This window comes from Phymastichus coffea, unplaced genomic scaffold, assembly GCF_024137745.1.
Source record: "Phymastichus coffea isolate CEN01 unplaced genomic scaffold, Cenicafe_Pcof_1.1 PCOF00212, whole genome shotgun sequence".
Classification (NCBI taxonomy): Eukaryota; Metazoa; Arthropoda; class Insecta; order Hymenoptera; family Eulophidae; genus Phymastichus; species Phymastichus coffea.
The window spans coordinates 25,482-45,954 of NW_026707023.1; the positions used below are offsets into that span (position 1 = coordinate 25,482).

Consider the following 20,473-nt stretch of genomic DNA (forward strand, 5'->3'; position numbering starts at 1 on the left):
ATCATAAACTCTAATTGGACGTAGCTTTACAAACTTTTGGCGATCGAAGCATACGGACAATCATGAAATCCGTTACAGTCAGTCAAAAGAAAATTTAATTGAACAATTTTTTTTACGAAGCTATAGAATGTTCTCAACGCGAATTACGTGTATATATACAATTCACAACGATTTATAATAAATATTATTCGTGCACAAACTGGAAATTCACATTTAATCTGCATACAAAGAGACTTATTTACAAAAGGCGTACGTCGAACGCGCGCCCCATACGTCGCAAGCTACATTAGCAGAAAAAAAAATAAAAGGAATTTGTTTCGTCAAAAACTAATCGAAAACGTAAATCCGATAACTTGTGAGTGGGCCTCGTAGTAGCGCAAAGTAGACATATGCAGTATGAAATGTTATCAGCAGTGGCAGCAGCAGTGAAGGAGGGCTGGTGCGGCAGAAAAAAGAGAGAAAGTATTAAAGTGCTCGGCGCGCATTTTCAGCTGAGCGCTGTTTATCAAACGAGATATGAGCTTACGGTGTCGTCGTCGCAGCGAAAAAATTTCTCAGTCGTGCTCGCATTCTTCATTTTATTCGTTCAAGAATTATTAAAATGCCCTCGAGCGTACACGCACACACATATGCTCTCTTCGCATTCCCGGTATCATTTGGATTTTTCGCTTTGTCTAGCAGCAGCAGCGCGAGACAAGAGACATTCTCTAATGTGACATCTCTTTCGCGCGCAGATTTTCTTCGTTTTAGATATTCACGCGCTCGATATCCAGCCACACACGCACACACATACGTACGTGCGCACACACACATACACACACTAGCTTTCCGCTGAATTTGTCATCGCTGCCTTGATTTCATACCGTGCACTGAAAACGTGAATGTTTTGCATTCGGGATCGTTTTCGCGCACGTCTGCAGGATCAAGAGTCGAGACCAGGATATGTATATGTATATACATATACTCTGCTTTTTTCCCCCTCTCGCTCGTCGTCACGGTTAGAGGAGAAAAAAAGGAGACGAGCGAATATTTTTACGCCGACGGCGCCGGCGAAAAAGCTATGCGACTGTCAAAATGGTTTGCCGCTTCGCTGCGTATTATTTCACTCGCTCGAGCACGCGCAAATTCGTAGCTGATGGCGACATACATTCACACCCCGCGCGTGTAGCGCCGGGAACTCGTTCGAGTGTAAACAACGATTGTTCTATTGCCAAGCAAGCTCTCCTTTTTGCTCTCTCGCATTTGCGAATATAAATTAATTTATTGCCGGATACAAAGGGCGCTCAGCGATCGCTCCAAACTCCACTTAATGCTCATCAAAAAATGCCGGGAATACCGATCATAAAACCAGCTGGTTAATCACCCTACCAGCCGGCGAACATTCAATGCCAGCGTTGGCAAATATTTGCGCAACAACGTCGAAACGCACGAAAAACAATTCTCGAAAATCCCGATAATCTCTTGGCTCTGTCGTCGTCGTGCAAGTGACGTTCTTGCACGCGTACAGTTTACAATTGTACTTGTTTACTTTTTTTTTCTCTCTCGTGTAAGACAATTTTTCACTCCGGGATCGAACCTTAACTCTTGCGAGTTCCCGTAGTTTCACTTTGATTTGAAGCTTGGAGAGATGCTTGACTGACAAACTGGGCTGTCCGAATCACGGAGAGAGAGAAGAGGAACTATGTGCCGAAACTATTCTCGCGAGGTTGCTGCAAGAGAGATTTCGCGGCAAAGGTCCAGTAGCCAGTGGCTACGGAATAAACGCATTCGTGCCGATGGCATTCTCGCTGTTGCTACATGCGGTCGAGCCATTTCTTTTTTTTTCTTCTCACTTACGAACTTTGACATTGCGCAATGTTCCAAACTTGTTCGATGCAATGCTGATCGTGAAACACAAGTATTACCTTTATGAACGTCGTCTGTTTGAGAGTTCAACGTTACCTCATCAAAGTGAATGAATAGTACAAGTTCACTACATCCATGCAATACGTAAAGAATAAAACTAACATGAATGTATTATCAAATTGATCTGCTCGACTTTTTTTTCACTTCTAAAAACATTATTTTTATAATCTTTTTGATAAGTATTTTCAGAAATGTAACGATACAATCCGCCGTGGAACTTGATAATCTTTGACGATATTTAAATGTACTGCGTAGTTCAATACTGATGCTAATTTAATCTCATCATAGCCATCGTCAAAAACGAAATTGAAAAAACAATCATCCAATCAAAATGCAGTTTTCCAGGGAAAACATTTTCGGCTCATAAATTTTTAAGTTTACATTTACTTTGTGCCTTTTCTCCCTTGGCATCTTTCTCTCACTCGACTCCTCGTAAGCAGTTATTCGAATTATCTTGTTCTCTTTTGGCTCTGACCCTCGAGGCATGTGATAAACGACGAACGATCCGATATAACCCATCCGAGAAAAAAATGGAAGGCGAAAAAAGGAGGGAATATTACGCGTTGCGAGACTGTGTGAAATGATTTTTCTTCTGCTGTATTTTTTGTTCATCTTTTTTCGATGCGCGAACGAATTCGAACACGACCAATAGTTTTTCTCTGATGAGGAAGATGCGAAGAGCTTTAAGGGTGTATGTATAAGCTCATGAAAATTAAAGAGGACCATGAATATTTGCCTTTCTTCTCGTCGCTTCTCGTTTTTTTTATCTCGTCGAGCCATGAACGTCGCGTCCCGGCGGGGGAAAAAAAGACTTTCATGAATCGAGGCACGTAGAAATAAAAAGAGCGAGGTCGGTAGGTGATGCGCACGCTATGAATACAAAGTCTTTTTCGCATAATGCAAAGGTTTAAAAAAAAAGGCATTGTCTCCTTGTACAGTTAGATAAAAAGTATTGAAGCAAGCAATTGGATTGTCGTTTGAATGAACATCTTCGTTTTACAACTCAATTTCTCGCTTGAGAAAGATAATTCGACATTGAAAACAAAATATTTCGTCTAATAAAGTGCGATCGACTGTTCGTCAATAGACATGCGAAAAAACGAAAAATACGTCGCGTATATTTACAGTTGCTTCTGTCAGATTGAATAAACGTATTTCCAATACTCATACACATGTCAAGCAGCCGTCAGAAGGACTAATAAATACACAATGACACGATAGCTCCGACATATGTGTAAATTGTACGAATGTCTTTTTTTGAATTGAGTTGTGAAACGAAAGTGATGTTCATTCAAAGGACAATTCGATTGGTCACAAACAGTCGCAATGAATTTTACATCAAGCAACGTTCATCGATGCTATCATTCGCTCTCTCTTTATACTTTGGGCAAACTCTCATCAATTAAAAAGTCAACGTCAATTACATAGCCAACGCAGTATCATATCGCGATACTGTCAGTCCTGTTGTTGTAAAAGGCGCCGAACCGACGCGACGAGTAATTAAATTCACGTCTCTATTTATCGCTTGCGAAATTTATGTACACTCACTCTTTATGAGGGTATATACATGTTGTACACAGACACAAGTATCTAGAATAAAAATGGCTCTTCCTCGGGCTCTTGGCCGCAAGAAAAATCGTTGGCATGAGATAAGCAAGTACAAAGAAGAGAGAAAGAGAAAAAAGATCGAATAAACAGATGTCTCACGAGAAGGTGCAGGTAAAAAATTCAAGGCTTGTATATCTCGCTTGGCGCATCGACGATTCACTCAATGGAAGCTTGATCGTACAGCAGTCTTATCTTTATATTCTCTTCCACGGAGGGTTTAACAGATATACACCTCAAAGAGAGAGAGAGAGAGAAAGAGAAAGAGAGTGAGAGAAAGAGAGAGAGAGAGAGAGAAGGATCATCGCGTGAGATAGCCGACGAATGGACTGTAAATGCTGCATGCAAATACACTCCATGGGAGTGTGTTATGTAGTGCGTTTTAATGCTCTTCTCCAGCGCTGGACTATCTTCGAGAGTGTATAATGACGCAACTGATAGCTGACTATTATACGCCGTCGAGAGTTGAAAAGAATATATATCTCAAAGGAACAATTTGACAAAGAAACTGACTTTTATGAGAAAGTTTGCGCGTAAAATATCTCACTGGTTGAATTTTTCAAAAGTACGTTTCTCATCCCAATAAATAACTGTACTACGTTGATGCATATCAGCAGGATTCTTCGTTTTCAATTGACCTGCGGGCATATCCTTTACTCACTCACTCACAAAATCAGACCTCCCCGACCATCTCAACGTACTACCGCTCGTGTGGATTGACGTATGGAGAGGAATCGGGACAAGTTTGTAGACGTCCTCATTAGCAAGAGATTATTTAGTAGTGAGTGAGGTCACGCGTGCGAGCTTAATCTAATTTGTAACTTGACGGAATTAATATACGTGGGACCCGTCGTTCGAGTTGCGGACCGAGTAAAAGTGAGTTATTTTTACGAACAATATTTTTACGACTGGGTAAACTCATAACAAAATTTTTTGAATGGGCCACGATTTTCAAATTGATTTCAATCACAATTAAATGTAAAATTCATTTTTTTTAATTTTTCTTTCGAAAGTTCACAATGTAAGCCTGTGCAGAAATTGAAACTTTAGATATAAGTAAAATTAGCCACTTGTAATTACGGGGCATAGCTGGCGAATGATAATATCGGCAAACACAAGCTGAAAATGTCAAGCGTATAACCAATTCAACAAACATACGGCTATGGGCAAACTTTAAACTCACTCGACTCTCTTCGACGGATCGATTATTTAAATGCACAAACCACTTCAGCTTTTGCGCGCGCATAATCAATCCATTATGTACTCGAAATAACCACGTTGCCTGCTGCTGCCGCTAGAGGCTAATTTGATTATCCTATTTTCCAAACTCTCACGTACGCGCTCGCTAGTTTTATTTGTCAAACTTAATTTCATTAACGTGTTGGCCCATTTTCGAAACCTCTTGCGGCGTTATATTAATAGTTTCAAAAAGAACAGATAAGCAAAGAATGCTACGAGTAGTTTTCGTACACGAAGAAAAAAAAAGCACCAGCTCGTTCACCCCCCCCCCCCCCCTGCCCCCTCCCCTTTCCCTTTGATCATTATCGCAGGCTGCGAGTCGGAAAAATGAAATGTAATTGATGGCGAGGGCGCGCGAACGACATTATCGACTCAACTTGGGCGGGCGCGACTATTGCAATTTCTCACGTTCTTCGGTTCGCGTGAACCCGCATTCGACAGTTCATCCCTCTCGCTCTAAGTGCGTACTATTCGTGAGTTTAATCTTTCGAAGTGTTTGCATTTATTGACATAGTGCGCGTGCTTTTTCACTTATTTCACGGGATTTTTTAAAAAAAGAAATAGATTTTTTTGTTTGCTCCGTTTGAGCTACAGCTTGTTCATTGATCGAGTGATTGAAGAATACGAATGTAAAATCAATTCCAGAAAATAAATGTGATGAAATAATTGTCCGTTATTTCGTTAAAGTTAATTGGAATCGATTTGTATTTTATTTCATATGCTCGGGAAGTTCTACTGTAATTAACATTTATAATGATATTATGAAATTGTAAATTGGGTTCAATGAAATTTTCATTCCAATGAACACCAGTATTTTTTTACAAATGATCTTCGTTGCTTGTTGATCTCTCAAATATGTATTCATTTTTTAAAACTTAATTCCTTTCTCTTTTTTGATTAAATAATATTGTTAAATGAAAAGTTGGGCCTTATCTAACAAGCTTTCAAAATTGACAATCTACCCTACTACTCGTCGAAAAATTTCCAATCACGTCACTTTTCAAGTTAAATCGAAATAATGAATATTACGACTATAAAAGCGATCCTTAGAATTTTACAATAATATTAATTAAATCTTAATAATTCAGTGTGATTCCCTCGTATGAAGTCATTTATCTACCATATTACAGTTAGTTATTACAGTATCTCCTTATATCGTAATCGGCTTTTAGGACATTTCACCTACCAGTTCCTTATTGTGTGCCGTGGAATGTTCCCGAAAATTAGCATTGGACTTCCTCAGTTTCAAAAAGTAGTCATGTATTTATGCTTCCACAGTACTCCGTTAGTGTTGAATGTATACTCTCTACCCCTTTTGTACTTTCTGATTTTTGTGCAATTTACGATACCAAAAGTATTCATACTTTTCGGTAACGAAACTCGCAATGACAGAGGTGTTGTCAGTGCCCAATTACTGAATCTACAGTAAAATTTAAACTACCGTAATAAACATACTGTTGGTTTTGGGGTTTGGTAAAAATACTTTTGAAAAAGAGCTACTGATACTTGACGGAAATCGAACTCAGATTTCTCAGATAGTGGTTCATACACGGACGACCGTAACTCTTCATCGCTGGTATTATATATGTAGAATAGGTTGAAATCGTAGACTCTCCATAATAAATGTGACCGATCGAGCGCGAAAACTGTTCATCGTAAGAAATTGTGACCGTGGTATAATTACGCTGAGAGAGAAAAACTCGGAAGGGGTAGCGACTCACCTCATCGTCAAATGCACCTCTCTCATCCAAAATAAAGTTATTAGACGGACTGATAAATGCCTTCTTAAAAAGAAACTTGAATCTCGTGGCTTTCGAAAATCCGAACAGTCTACCCTGACCATGCGCGATCGTAGAAAATAGATATCTGAAATAGATAAGCACTTTGCTTGTTCGACTTTGTAGTTGATTCGTTCGATTCAAAATTAATGCGTGCGTCGCGCTGTTGCAACTCGGAACAATATATCACCGAATGACCTTCATTATATTTTCGCGCTCCTCGCGATATCGCTTTATAGGTAGATATCAATCTGTAGGTATTTTTAAAAAATAAATACGTCCTTTTTTGTTTCGCAGTCAATCAGATAGTTATCGATATGCGCACGTACTTTTGAATATTGGTAAAAGTCAACAACTAAAAAAAAACCGAAAAATCACTGGGAAATTTTAACAATTTTCCTCTGTTTTGACCGAAAGCAACACATTGCCAATATTTATTTTCCGCACGTGGGGCACAACTTTACCTACCACCGACCACACACGCACACACACGTGAGGCAAAATTGAATATGAAAAGCCGATTTATAACACAAGTTAGTTGGTGGTATATAGAAGCCCAAGCGAAACTCCAGTCGACAACTCCGACGGGAGCGAAGGATATAACAATGATTACACCGACAATGGCAATGGTAATAATGAGAGTGGAGTGTAGAGAACGGGATCGTCTCGTAGAAATTTGCATTTTCCACCGCGGCTGTTTACTTAGTCATACGAAATGTGAGAAGATATAACCTTCTTCCTACGAAGAAGATATCCTACCGGCGCGAAGCTAAATTATGTCTTTGGCAGCGATACGCGACGGCAACCTGCGAAATTACATGTATAAGATAGAGACAGAAGAAGCGCGAATTAAGATTTTTCCGTGTCACGAATTTCGCGGTCTTGGCTCTTTAAATTCCGCGAAAGTCTTATACCGCTATATGCGCCTTTGATGAATGTGAACAAAGCCTTACTATGTTAGTGCGTTTGTATTCAACGGAAAGCTTCACGATTATTCTTATTTCAACATCAACTGCTTTTATGCTTGGCATTATCATCTGCTTAATTTAAAAGTTAAAAGAATATAAATTTTAAAAAAAAAATAATCGATTAAAAAAGCAAGGATGTACTAAAAAAAAGTCGCTAAAAGCCTCATCGAAAAGTAAAAGCAAAATAATAATTACTGTAATGCTAAGGCGAGTCTCAAAACGATTGAACGAGCATAAAATCAACACGAATGAGCAGACTGAAATTGGCTCGTCGAGCAGAAAAAGAAAGTTACTCCTCGAGATGAAGCTCCAATTTCAAGCAAGTGGCTGTGTTTCTTTCGCCTTCTCTTCGGGCTGTCTATGATTAAGGCACCGATTTTTCGTTGGCGCGAAAAAGGCCTCGCGGGCCCAAGTAAAACTCAAACACAACAATCCCGCACGGACTCGTTTCCCTGCCCCTCTCCTCGAATTCTCCCAAACTTTTAACGAAACTAGCTATGCGTGAGAAGATTTCCCGATTTTTTCAGGTGGGGGGGGGGGGGGGGGGTATAAAAAACCTAGCGTGCGAAACGAAACTCAACGAAAGTGAGATACTCGGTGCGGTAACGTGATGCAATTATTTTTGTTTATTCGGTGGAATATGTTTTGAATCAACTATGTGTACTGTGTGCGCAGCTCGCAAAAATAAATTAGATTTTTAATTGAATTCTTGCCGAGCCGTGTATTCGATTTACGGAAATCGTTTTTTACGGAGCGAGTAATGTTAGGAAGAGAAATTTAATTTCGGTTTTGCTTATTTCCGTTTTCCCAAATGGTAAATGCATATCTCATCATCAGCGTAACGAACTTTTGGGTACGATATCGAACTAAACTCGTGTTTAACAATTTATGGCTTAATTTTCGTTCAGAGTTAATTGAAAAATACTTGGGAAGTTTAATTAAAATGACATATAGACTGAAAGAACATATCATTCCGAAAAACAAGGGGTAGAGGACTATTGTATATGAATTATTATCGTAGGTACTTTATATTGAGTTAGAATCATTGTAGCATTGTATGGGAGTTTATAAAAATAATGATTTATGTAGACGAATTCAGAACCGTGAGTGATGTAATGAAAGGTGAATTAATAATAACATGAATTTCATGACTATTCAAAACAGTAAGAATAGAACATTGATATATATCGCAAGAATATGGAAAAGAAAACTGGAAATGATCCAGTAATCTCAACAATCAGAAATGAAATTCATTAAAATAATCTTGGTCTTAAAATAATAGCTTAAATTACTTACTTCGAATCTAATAATGCATCAAACATCTGTCGGCGAAACGCACAGGTTAATATAATAACCAAATGAGAATCAAGCAAATCAATCGTGAAACGTATTAATATTTGCAGAAATAATACATATACGTATTTTCGAATATCCACATTCCAATAAAAAGAAACTTATCATATCGGTGAGACATTTGACTAGCCTTTTCCGGGAATATCACGAAGAAAGCGAAAGACAATAAATTCCATCTCAATAAAATATTATACATCTCTTTTACGTTCTCCCGAGGATTTGAAAAGTTAATTACACCGGATGAAAGAGAGTCGATGCGAAAGCTTCGGATAATAAAGTTCGAAGGAAGAGCGTTCGTTCGCTTGCGTGAACATGCAGCCGAACAATCATTATATTGCAGTTGGAGAAGTAGTATCGGATAATAATTTCGAGGACCTCGGATAGAGAGCCGAAGGGGGCGGATGGAAAGTGGTATAAGTCGTCCTTTTCCACCGACGGGAAAATGCTGCTCGTTCGGTAATTGGATGGAGGGGTTGCGCGAGATCGAGGAGTTTTCGAGAAGTGAGTCGGCGTATAAGTTATGAAGTAATTAAAGCTCAGTTGTTGCTTCACTTAAGATTTAGATCTAGAGAGCAATGTAACTGGTAAAATACATGCTTTATAATTCGCGCCGGATGATTCTCATTGATTTTTTTCATTTCGCTTTCTCACGGAAATTTTTATAAATTTTTATTGCTAAAGGTGCAAGGTTGTGTGAATATAGTTCTTTAAATAATTGAAATCATACACGCTGTACACAGAAAACTTAGAACTAATAAACGACTTGTCTTTTCGGAAAGGGATTCGCACACAGAGATCAACATCGCGTTTACTAATCGTAAATCGTAATCGCTGTTTTTATATAATTTTTTATTACTCTTATCGTAGGCACGTGAGCTTCTATTACAGTCACTGCTACGTATATTCAACTGTTTAATTTTCCATACATCGCATATTTACTTCTCCGACACGATAATATTTTATTTTGTGCAAATACCATTGTACCCCATTAATTTAACTTGTCCAAATATATTTCAACGTTAAGTTTTATGCGCAGAAATACATATAAATCTTGCAATTAATTTACTTACAACTGAATAATTACATATCATAAATTAATAATAAACGAAAGTCAACAAATGACAAACCAAGGGAGCAGCTGCATTACTACTTTTCGTTGCGCGAATGTGTGTATGGTCGTAGAGCGCACAATTAAACGTTGTCACGAAATCGAAGTCCAATCTTGGGAACACGGGAAATAAAGAAAAACGTTGAAGATACACCATATGCCCATCTCTAAATGTTTATAATATTTTTAAAATACAAAAGAACTGCAAAATTTTGAACGTTGTGTCTTGGTCAGCTAAACTTTAAAATCCAATTTTTGAGCTACCGTGAGATAAACTCGTTATCTTGATTTGCTTTTCTTTCATTGAATCATTTGTATATCGCGATTTTCAAATACATGAGGCTATAATTTTATAAAAAGAAGGAATCTCTTAGTAGAAACCTTATCACATTATAATCTCATATCCTCCCATTGATAACATTTTTATTTGTGCTATGTCCAGTTATATAATTCACGGCAGCGCTTTCTGATCATCGAAAATTGATAACCCCTTTGATAATTTTCAAATCCTGTGGAAAACGCGGAAAGGGTGTACAATGTGGCATTTGAGCCGCGTAAAAACCAGAACCCGAGAACTATTAGTTATAACAGTGAGCATTCCGCACATTATCGAAAATAGACGACACACCTAGTAATGTTATAATTTAAGATGTGTTCGAGGAGCTGACCAACGACGTTGCACGCCAATACTATGCTCGGCGAAAACTCATAAACGCCATTTTTAGGAAACACCATGCAACCCACATGTGTTTACGATCTGCGCCCTGCGATAGCGGCTATTGTAACGAGAAGTCCAAATGAGCGGGCGAGTTTAAACGCGTCCGGGTAGTAAAAAAAAATACAGCTGTTGTCGAGGTTGGCTGTCTAGAAATTAGCGTCGTTGCTCTACGTCTTGGAAAAAACTTTTAAGTCGAAAGGAAGATTTTTAAACGTAGCAAATAAGATGTGCTGCGAAAAGATTTAAACTACGATATTTTATGTTATTAGAAAATAAGGGTTAGGGTATGCGAAAGACTGAAGTGCTATAAGTTGCAACTACAATTAATCGTATGACCCGCTGCGGCAAATTTAAGATGCGACTTTATCAGCGCGTGTGCCTCTGCCTCTCAATGTTCTGAGTTCGTTCCATTGACATGGACGAACGCATTATTCATCATCATTGTTGTATCACTAAGTTACAGCTCCGGAGTTAGTCCTAGAGGCTGTAGTCCCCGCGGTATGTACATGGCTACTAGACTGTTGGGTCCATATATACGAAAGGGGTTAGCGTTTGGTTAACCCTTGGCTGGTAGGCTGACGAGCGAAGAGCAAACGAGAGTGCAAGGAGTCGGGACGACGAGGAGCTACGCGCGCGTAAAGGCCTAATGCCGTAGCGGCGGCGAATGAAGGGAGAGGCCGGAATTCGAGCGGCACGCGACAGAGCGAAAGTGACAATTCTTATGTGGGCAAGTCATTTTGGTAGCTCAACGTTGTTCTTTTGCACACACATATTACTTTTGTCTGACTCGTTCGTGTACTTTGTGCGTCGCTTAAATTTAAGAACTCCTCCTACCCTTACATAGATATACAAATGTAAATTAATAGAACGATTTTGCTCTCTTTTTCACTGACCAAAGTACCGTGAATCAAGTTTAGATTATCCGGTCCATTAGTTTCTTTAAAAATAAATGTTTAAAAATGAAGTTTTAATTAAATACGAAACTGTCATGTTGCATTTATAAAGTCGCGTAAGTAATTCTCCAAAACAAAAAAATATTATTTTTGAAACAATATTTTTAAACATTTATTTTTGAAGAAACTAATAGATGGGACGATCTAAAATTGATTCACAGTACGTTGTTCAGCAAAAACTGTCGACCTATTTTTTTTTTCGGGTTGCAAGCACTATACGCGGTTAAATCTCCGAGCAAAGTCGATGTATTAATTTACATTGACTTATATATCTATAGAAAGGCTGAGAGGCCCTTAATTGCAAAATAACTGTTTTTACTCCGCTGGGATTGTTTTACACCGTTTAGTTAACGTAGTGTAATAATAGAATTAATTGTTTCTTTATATTTATTCAATTCTTATTCAATTATTCTTTATACTTATACTTGTTCAAACAGGAAGAAAATAAGTATGAACAATTCATCGCTGTTGATTTTCAGAGCGTCGGTTGCCGCACAGTCCACCGTCCGAGTGGAAGGCATTGTGGTACAGTAATCTCGAGGAGTTACAGCGAGCGAACGAGGCTAACGAAAACAACACCGTCACGAACGTGACTATCCAGCTCGGTGGTACCGCCTTTCTACACTGCAAGGTTCACAATTTAGCCGATAGAAATGGCGCCGATACCGAAGTAAGTTATACGGATTTCTCAGCTTTGAATAGGTCGGAGAATCAGTGTATGCGTGCGTACATCGTAGCATTAGATTTTTCCATAAAGTAGGGTATTCGATACTAGAACGTTAATCACATGCACAAGCTTTCAAAGTTTGTTATGATAATACTTAATCGCAACGTTATAATCCCGTATCAGTATTAGAGTTATGCAGATACGAAATGCTTTCAATAATTTGAGCTCTGCTTCCATATCTGATCGAATGCAATCCGTATAACTGCGCAATACCTATCTCTGAAATACCTGCGCGACCTCCCGTGGGAATAGATTAAATTGTTGGAGATCTTGCAATAATCACTTATGCAATGGCATTCGCCAATTAATTTTGAAAAACCTTAGAAAGTAGAAACTATTATATATATAGAGGGGAATTCTGTGGATTCGGTGAAATTCTTCGAGAGACTCGAGAGAATGATTTTCGATATTTGTTAGTATGGAATCAGCCGTTTGCTGCTCGATGGATATAATTTTATCGAACGTGGCCAGAGAGCCACGATGTGCTATTGCACGGAAGATAAAGCCGATTGCCTCAAGAGAGAGAGAGAGAGAGCCAATGGCTGTGTAAGATCAATGTCCAATGGCATATATATTCGCAGAGACGTTGTTATCGGTGCCCTCGCTCCACTGGCATCTTCGGCTTTTCTTCAAGAGTCCTCCTCCCTGGCTAAATTCGATCAAATTACTGCTACAGCTGCACCCGTAAACCGGCTATTTATTTACTACTAAGATATGCAAAGATAGCTTGACTGTTTTATACTTCGTGAATACACTTTCTTGCTTTATCACGTTACCAAACGTATTATAAAATTGAAAGAGTAGTTTACATTTTCCGTACTGATTCTACGTTAAATAATAATTTATTAGTGACTGACGTAAGGTGTATGGAACGTTCATTGCCATAAATTTACCATGTAAAGTGGTAGTGGTAATTTTAGTTCGGGTGGTATAAACACTAGAGGGACTAGTGCTCTTAATATGTGTCAGTCAAAATATACTCACCAAGATATACAACGTGCGCATTTTATCTAGTCTGAAAATTTGTCACTGATTATTCAGATCGAGCTAATTACAAAGAGCGTAGTTTCGTCTACAATACAATATTACGGTAAAATAAAACTATAAATACACAAAACGGTAATCGGAATATAGCATCACAATAAATGTTACATCCTGAAAAAAAGATACACACATGCAGCCCATTAATTTTCCAGCTCTGGGCGTCGATGTTAACGGTGCGCGTGTCTCACACCTTTTTCGCAATTACACGATACACGACCGACCGCAATGAAACTCCCTTAGAGGCCGCAACGGGGCGCAATTCTCTTCACGATAACCGCAATTTCATATGATATCCGCCATACATATAGATAGCCTTACAACTGACTATAATATTCCTATCGACAAACATTTACTTCCTCTTTTTTTGCTACAAAAAGAAAAACATTAATTGTCATTATCTCTCTACTGTACATTAGTACATTAGTATGCGAAAACACTCTCTCCTATAGTTTAAAGCACCTAATTCACGTGATGTCGAGCATAACGTAACAAGTCATATTTATCGCAGCAATTAATTAAACGTTGTCTCTCTCGACTTTTCCAAAATACACGCTGTAGACTAATAGACCACGAAAGCGCTTCCATCATTAACCGGAGACAATATTTATCTCTCCCGCAGCCCTAAACTCGGCTCGCTCGCTCGACCTCATTTTTACCGCCACTCTGCAGCCTCAAATTAGTCCATTTACATTTGCTTCGTCTCTTCTCTTTTCCTTCAGATCTCCTGGATACGCAGGCGTGACTGGCACGTACTTACCAGCTCGACGTTCACTTACACGAGCGACGAGCGCTTTCAGGTGTTGCATCTTGAGGGCTCGGACGATTGGACATTGCAGCTCAAGTACGTGCAGGAGAGGGACAACGGTACTTATGAATGTCAGGTGAGTTTTATCTTTTCGCGTTTTCGAAACGAAAACGAGAATAATTCTTCCTTATTTTTCATGCTCGTTATTTTTGGCGCCCGACTGTTTTCGTACTTTACTACTGTGGTAGCATGCGAGAATGGGTCATGTGAATTATTAATTGTAACATTAAATTGATGAAGCAAAGCTAGGGCACGAATGGAATGTATTCATGAAACAGCACGATAAATATAAATGATAAGTAGCTGGAACATATCATTCAATCTTAATAACTTCTCCATATGAAATCTTTAGCAGAATGCTGACATATATTCAAGTATTTGAACATGGAAAACCCTATCCATTAATATTTCAAGCATTTTTGCTTCAATAATATATCGTTTATTTGATGTACATACAATATTTGGTCAAAATTTCTGATTGCTTTTTCTGCTGTCAAAAGCATACGAATAAATTAATAATCATGTTTTTTTCCTCTGAAATGCCAGTCGATAAATTAAAACAAAACAAAAAGCTCACAAAATACGAGAATTCCTGGGTTTGAATTCTCGTGCGGTAATAAGATAAAGTGGCATGTGAGTCACGTTGGAATATCTTCTCGATGAAGCTCGTGAATCCACAAGGCAAATCGGAAACAACTGACTTTCGTGAAAGTTGGACGCGCACTCATTCTACCTCGGAAGTACGTATTCCCATCGCGTCGCAGAGTGGATGAGTAAATGGTCTTTCGGAAAGATTTGCTTCGACAAACCAAGTAACCAAAATGATACATATATATATATATATATATATATATATATATATATATATATATATATATATATATATCGCTGGAGAAAAAAATGCGTACATGAGATTTCGATATCATTCGCGTGGATTTATGAGATTTATTTTGTTATTCAACTGTATTTAAGTTTATGTTTGTTATTTCCGATATAACATCCAAGTAAACGTTATTATCGGCAAAATATATGCACAATGGATACTCAATACGCAAATCAAAGTATACTGAATCCGAACGTCATTCATAAAAAGCTTAGCCTATGCCAAACTCTAAAAATAGAGATATGAAATTCGATCACAGTAGACACAATGCGGTAATCGATAAAGTTGAAATTAAAAGTGCACTGCTATAAATATCAGTCTCGCGAGCTTCCTCCACGATGAAAGTTTGATGAAAGAATTTCATCCAAAGCGCGCTTGGTCTTTCGGTCCAGAAACCCTTATAACACTAATAAAAAGTATTTTCTGACGGCTGACAAGTAATATCGTCGAACTCGTTAGCCGTAACAGGGGCGCAAAGAGCCAGCTAGCCACCACCAAGAGTTTCCGCTCTCTATTTTCTCGGCAGCAGCAAAAATCTCGTCGTCGGCGTAGCTATACACGCAACAACTTGCCGCACTGTACCAATAAGTTTTCTTTCTTCTCCACCAGAGATTCTCTGGGGAGTGAAGCTTCGAAATGTGCTCTCTCTCTTTTGCAGACTTTTTTCAATGGACATTTTTCGATTGCTCATTAGTTGTATAGGTGAATAAATACGGACCGAAGACACAGGATGCTCGGTACAAAATAAGTACGCGCATAGGAAGAAAAAAAGGGACTTCACAAAGGAACGTACAGTGTGTTTACCGACGACGAGTTCGGTAGAAGAAAATTTCAATCGTCAAGTGACCCTCAGAAGCCTTTTTTAACGCTCGCCTGAGCGCACTTCGCTTCAGGGCCTTGCGAGAGCTTTTTTCCCCTCTCTTCTTTCTTCGTTATTACCTCTTCACAGAAACCTTTGACCTGTGAACTTCAACGACGAGCACAGGCGTGACTTTTTAAGTTTTATTTTTTTTTTTTTTTACACATTCATACTCGAGTGTACTGAGGATACATTCGCGTAATGATGAATTAATTAGATCATTCTTCAAATGCGCCCATGCAAATCTATATTTACAGAGATAAAACCAGTAACAAGAAAAAGTCTAGTCAAATAACGCAATGACAGCGGTATTCGTTGTTTTTTCTATAGTTGATCGAATATTTAGATAAAAATAAGAAAAATATGTTATTTTTTATAACGTCATAAACAATGCAACGTAATCAATTATCCTCGTTTCTAATGGTAAAATGACCCTCTTATGTAAAGTATCGACAGCGTCATCTGTTCAAATTGAAATTCGTTATCTTTAAATACATAAATTTAACGTATAATGCTGGCACTAAATCTCAATAATGAATCAGAGCGAATATTTTGTGAATTGCGTTATTAATTAAAATTTTGAAAAATTATCGCAGAACGCAATCCATAGAGCGCTGCTTTATTCCAGCGTTATTCGTCAAAATTATTCATGTGGATACGTTAATTTCGGAATTTAACGAATAACGATGTCGATACTTCACATTAGAATAACTTTTAGCATCAGAAATAACGAGTCGCATTTTCATACCTTCATTTTTGTAATCGCTAAAAGAACTCGGTGAATGCCACTGGGAGAGATAAATGAAATATATTTCTAGTTATTTTTAAATGCATAGCTTTCATTAAAAATCTCACTACGCCGAATTTCAAGCAACGAGAAAAAAGTAAAACTCGTTTTTCGCTTACCCTTTGGCTGAACAAAGTGCTTCTGCTTAGCTCATAGAAAATAAAATGGTCTACTCAGCAGATTCTTAAAAAAAATCAGGAAAAATTCATTTAATTAAAGTGCCACGTCACAGGAAAAGCCTTCGAGGCTGCGCTTCGCGCCATTGAATAGATGGACGCAAAAGAAGACAAGTGGCTTTCGCCGTTGAATTTTCGACAAAATTTCGCAAGCGCGGATATTAAAAAGAGAGCAGCAACCCGCCGCGAGCTCTTTCTCTTTCCGCATTGTCGTTTTAAGCTTTTCTTCTTGACAAAGCATCCCTGTAGTCTTTAATCTTCGCACTAAAAATGTTCAATGGCTAGAGCTCGTAATATTTAACGTAGCTTTTTAATAACGCATCCATACAGAGAAATATGATCGAGAATTCAAAACGTGTATTAAAGTTTGATTTTACTACACTTGTAGTGCTATCAATCGCTCATCATTTTTACATACGAAAAGGCCAATAAACATATTCAAATTGAAGAAATGCAACTGTTGAACGTTTCTCATTATGATATATTAACCGTTCGTTGTAAATGGACCTGTCAATACAAATTGTAAAATTATTTTCTAGAATGTAAACTTCTCTACCTTTTAATATTTATATAATGCAAATAAATTTATATATAGATTTAAAGAAATAAAAAACCATTCGTTCAACTAATTATGAATTTTCCCAAGTAAACTATATTTATTATGTACTTATTATGTTATTATGCAATTATACTTATTATACGTGCAATTTGCGTAAATGTAAGCAGCTTCGCTGCGAAACGTTACGAGCCGAAAATCGTTGTTAATTAAATGAAAATAAAGTAATATACGGAGCATACCTGCAAAGAGCTGATAGAATGAACTGAATGATGAAAGCTCTGAATGGAAATTCTTTTCGTACACTACCTGTTAATGAGAAACATTTGTGAATAATGCTTTAAATCTGCTTTTCGCTCAACTCCACATTTTTTATCTACGAATTCCTTTGAAGTAAAAATACAAAGCGAAGCACTAAGTACACTAACGTTTCAAAATGCATTTAAATTGTAATCTCGTTATTGTTAAAAAGCTTCAAAATCTAACAACGTAAAAGAAAATCTAACAAGCTTCTATACAATTAAAATGAATTTTTTATGTAATATACTGTTAGATCGTTTCACTCCATTTGTGTCAGGCACTTGACGCGAAACTCCTTCGCTTCGATGAATGAAACGAGCAAATAATAGTAATTTTCGTGACTTCGCAACAACTTCATTGTCGCTACGTCTGTCATGCATTTAGAATTTGAAATGAAATTAAAGCCCATTGCTTCAGTGCTGGAAGGACAGATTCTTGAAACTTCCTAGCTAGAAGACAGAACTAAAGCGACACTCAGCTAAAAGTCGAAATCGATCGGAGCGAGAAGAGGTTACGCCTTATCTGAGAGACGCCTGGGGTGTAAAGGGTTTCCGTCGTCGAGGCTCGTTTCCTTCATGCGGCTTTCATCTCTCACATGACCTACATGGCTAGGAGAGAGAGAGAGAGAGAGAGAGAGAGAGAGAGAGAGAGAGTGAGAAAGCAGGCAGACACATGCGTCCAGGCAGGTTCTGTCCTTCGGCAGGAAATTAATTTCCAGCTCGCTCTCTCAAAGCATAGCGTTAGTGTACTGCCAACTGATTGTGTGTCACGGAATAAATATATATTTTTTAATTTGTTTGTTCGCTGTAAATAACGACACTCTGGATATTTTTCACTTGGAAATGATTCTTCCAAAAACTATGTACTCATTTTGTTCTTTAAATTTAACAAATCTTGAGAACTACTAAATAGTTACCTCAGTAAACTCTGTTTATTATGGATTATTGCAATTTTCATCATCTTCAACTAAATCTCAACTAATTACTTTGAGTACTTTCAGTTTCTTTGAAATTCCAATTCTGAAAGAAAACTATTAATAACTTTACTGGCCGCAACTTGTATAAATTTATCACATATAGATAAGTGTTTTAGCGGTTCACTTCACCCTGACAGGAAATTTGAATTCGTTACTAATATTTCGCGGCTCGTATTATGTAAACTTAATTGTTAAGCTAGTGAAGTTAACTTTCCAAAATAATATTAATTTAGCTAACAAAGTGTCAAGTGTATAAAGCCTAAATCAAAATACGTCTGACGAAATCTTGATACTCACTACTGCGACAAGAAAAAAAAGTAAAAAAGAAAAATCCTAACGAAAACAGAACAGTCAAGCAAATACACACAGCGTGAAAATATCAGTTGCATAATAAGATCCTGTCCGCAAAGACAGGCGACTACCTTGGCACTCAATGATATTATCATCAATTAGGATTATCCGAACGAAATGGATTATGCTAAGTGCGCGCAACGAGGCTTCTTGTTAGTGCCCAAGAGTGTCTCTTTCACCTCTGTGCGAGGGCTGGGAGTCCATATTATCTGCAACCCCCAAACAAGCCAGCAGCTCCGCGCAGGCCCTCTTTGATCTAATATGCTTGTGTTGTGAACGTTGTGATTCCGTTTAACAGCTTTTCTTTTCATTCTCTCGGTCGATTCACGTTGTTCGGAGCGCACAATTGCAATTGGTTTAACATTACAGTAATCGTCCGACGAAGTTAATCACGCGCTGTCTGCACGATACTCAATCCAACTGCTTGAAACTATTCCATTGAAAATGATGTACTTTTGTAAGCCAGCATTGGCGATCGGATTTCGGATCGTAATTTTGATAGCTATTCGCATGCACTCGCTTTTCGAATATATAGTCGGTTGCTCGTGCTATTAACGATTAGTAGGTAATAGCTCGTGTAGACCACAGAGAAGTGCTACGAATTCATCTGCGTTCTGTTTCGATGGTACGCGTTGAAAGTAATTTAGGTTCGGACTAAATGGTAATGAGGGATTTACCTCTTGACATAGGAAAAACTGCAAGGTTCACTGAGTTGAATTTAAAAATAAACCTATATTTCGATGTATATATAAGACGTACCTATATAGCACGCGAATCGGATCAATAATCTTTTCTTATTAAACTCTCATCTCGGCGTGCTATGGATTCTACACATAACTATTCGCCCTGAAGAAAGCAAACACAGGACATTTCAAAAAATACCTCTCTCTTTCTCTTTCTCTTCCTTCCCTTTTTTTTAATTCTATTAAAAGTCCAAGCGAAGAAAAGAGCGTCCGTTGGGTGCGACAGAAATCGGAGCAAAAAAGAAGGAAAATTTAAAGAAAGCCGCGAGAAAATTGTCTGGAGCGCGAAGCAGCCGTGAGGCGAGAAGAAGAGTCATAGAGCAAACTTCGCCCTTCCTCACTCGCTCTTCCCCTTTCCGAAAGGATCGTTATTTTATGCGGAGTGTTATTTTAAGGGAGAGCTGCTTAAAACTTACCGCGACCAGAGTCTCGAGTGACCCTCTCGACCTCGTGCCCGCGCGCATTCGCGAGTTGTCGGTTGAAACTTCGTTCCTCTACTATTTCCCCTTTCTTCTTTTTTTGTTTCCTGTTAATTTATATACGTATGCGTGAGCCGCTTCTTGTGACTGAAGAAAGGAGGTCGAAGTCTGCTCGTGACATTAGGGGTGGCAGGTGATTTGTCGTAAAATAATCATTTGG

General features: G+C 38.2%; 1 protein-coding gene across 1 annotated transcript in view; it reads left to right on the top strand.

Annotated features, from left to right (window-relative positions):
- The window catches only part of LOC131674109 (zwei Ig domain protein zig-8-like), a 43,490-nt gene that overhangs the window by 254 nt on the left and 22,763 nt on the right, over positions 1-20,473 (top strand). Inside the window, exons 2-3 of the mRNA XM_058952621.1 lie at positions 12,107-12,297; positions 14,118-14,279. Coding sequence (XP_058808604.1) covers positions 12,107-12,297; positions 14,118-14,279 — 353 coding nt within the window. The remainder of the gene's footprint in view (positions 1-12,106; positions 12,298-14,117; positions 14,280-20,473) is intronic.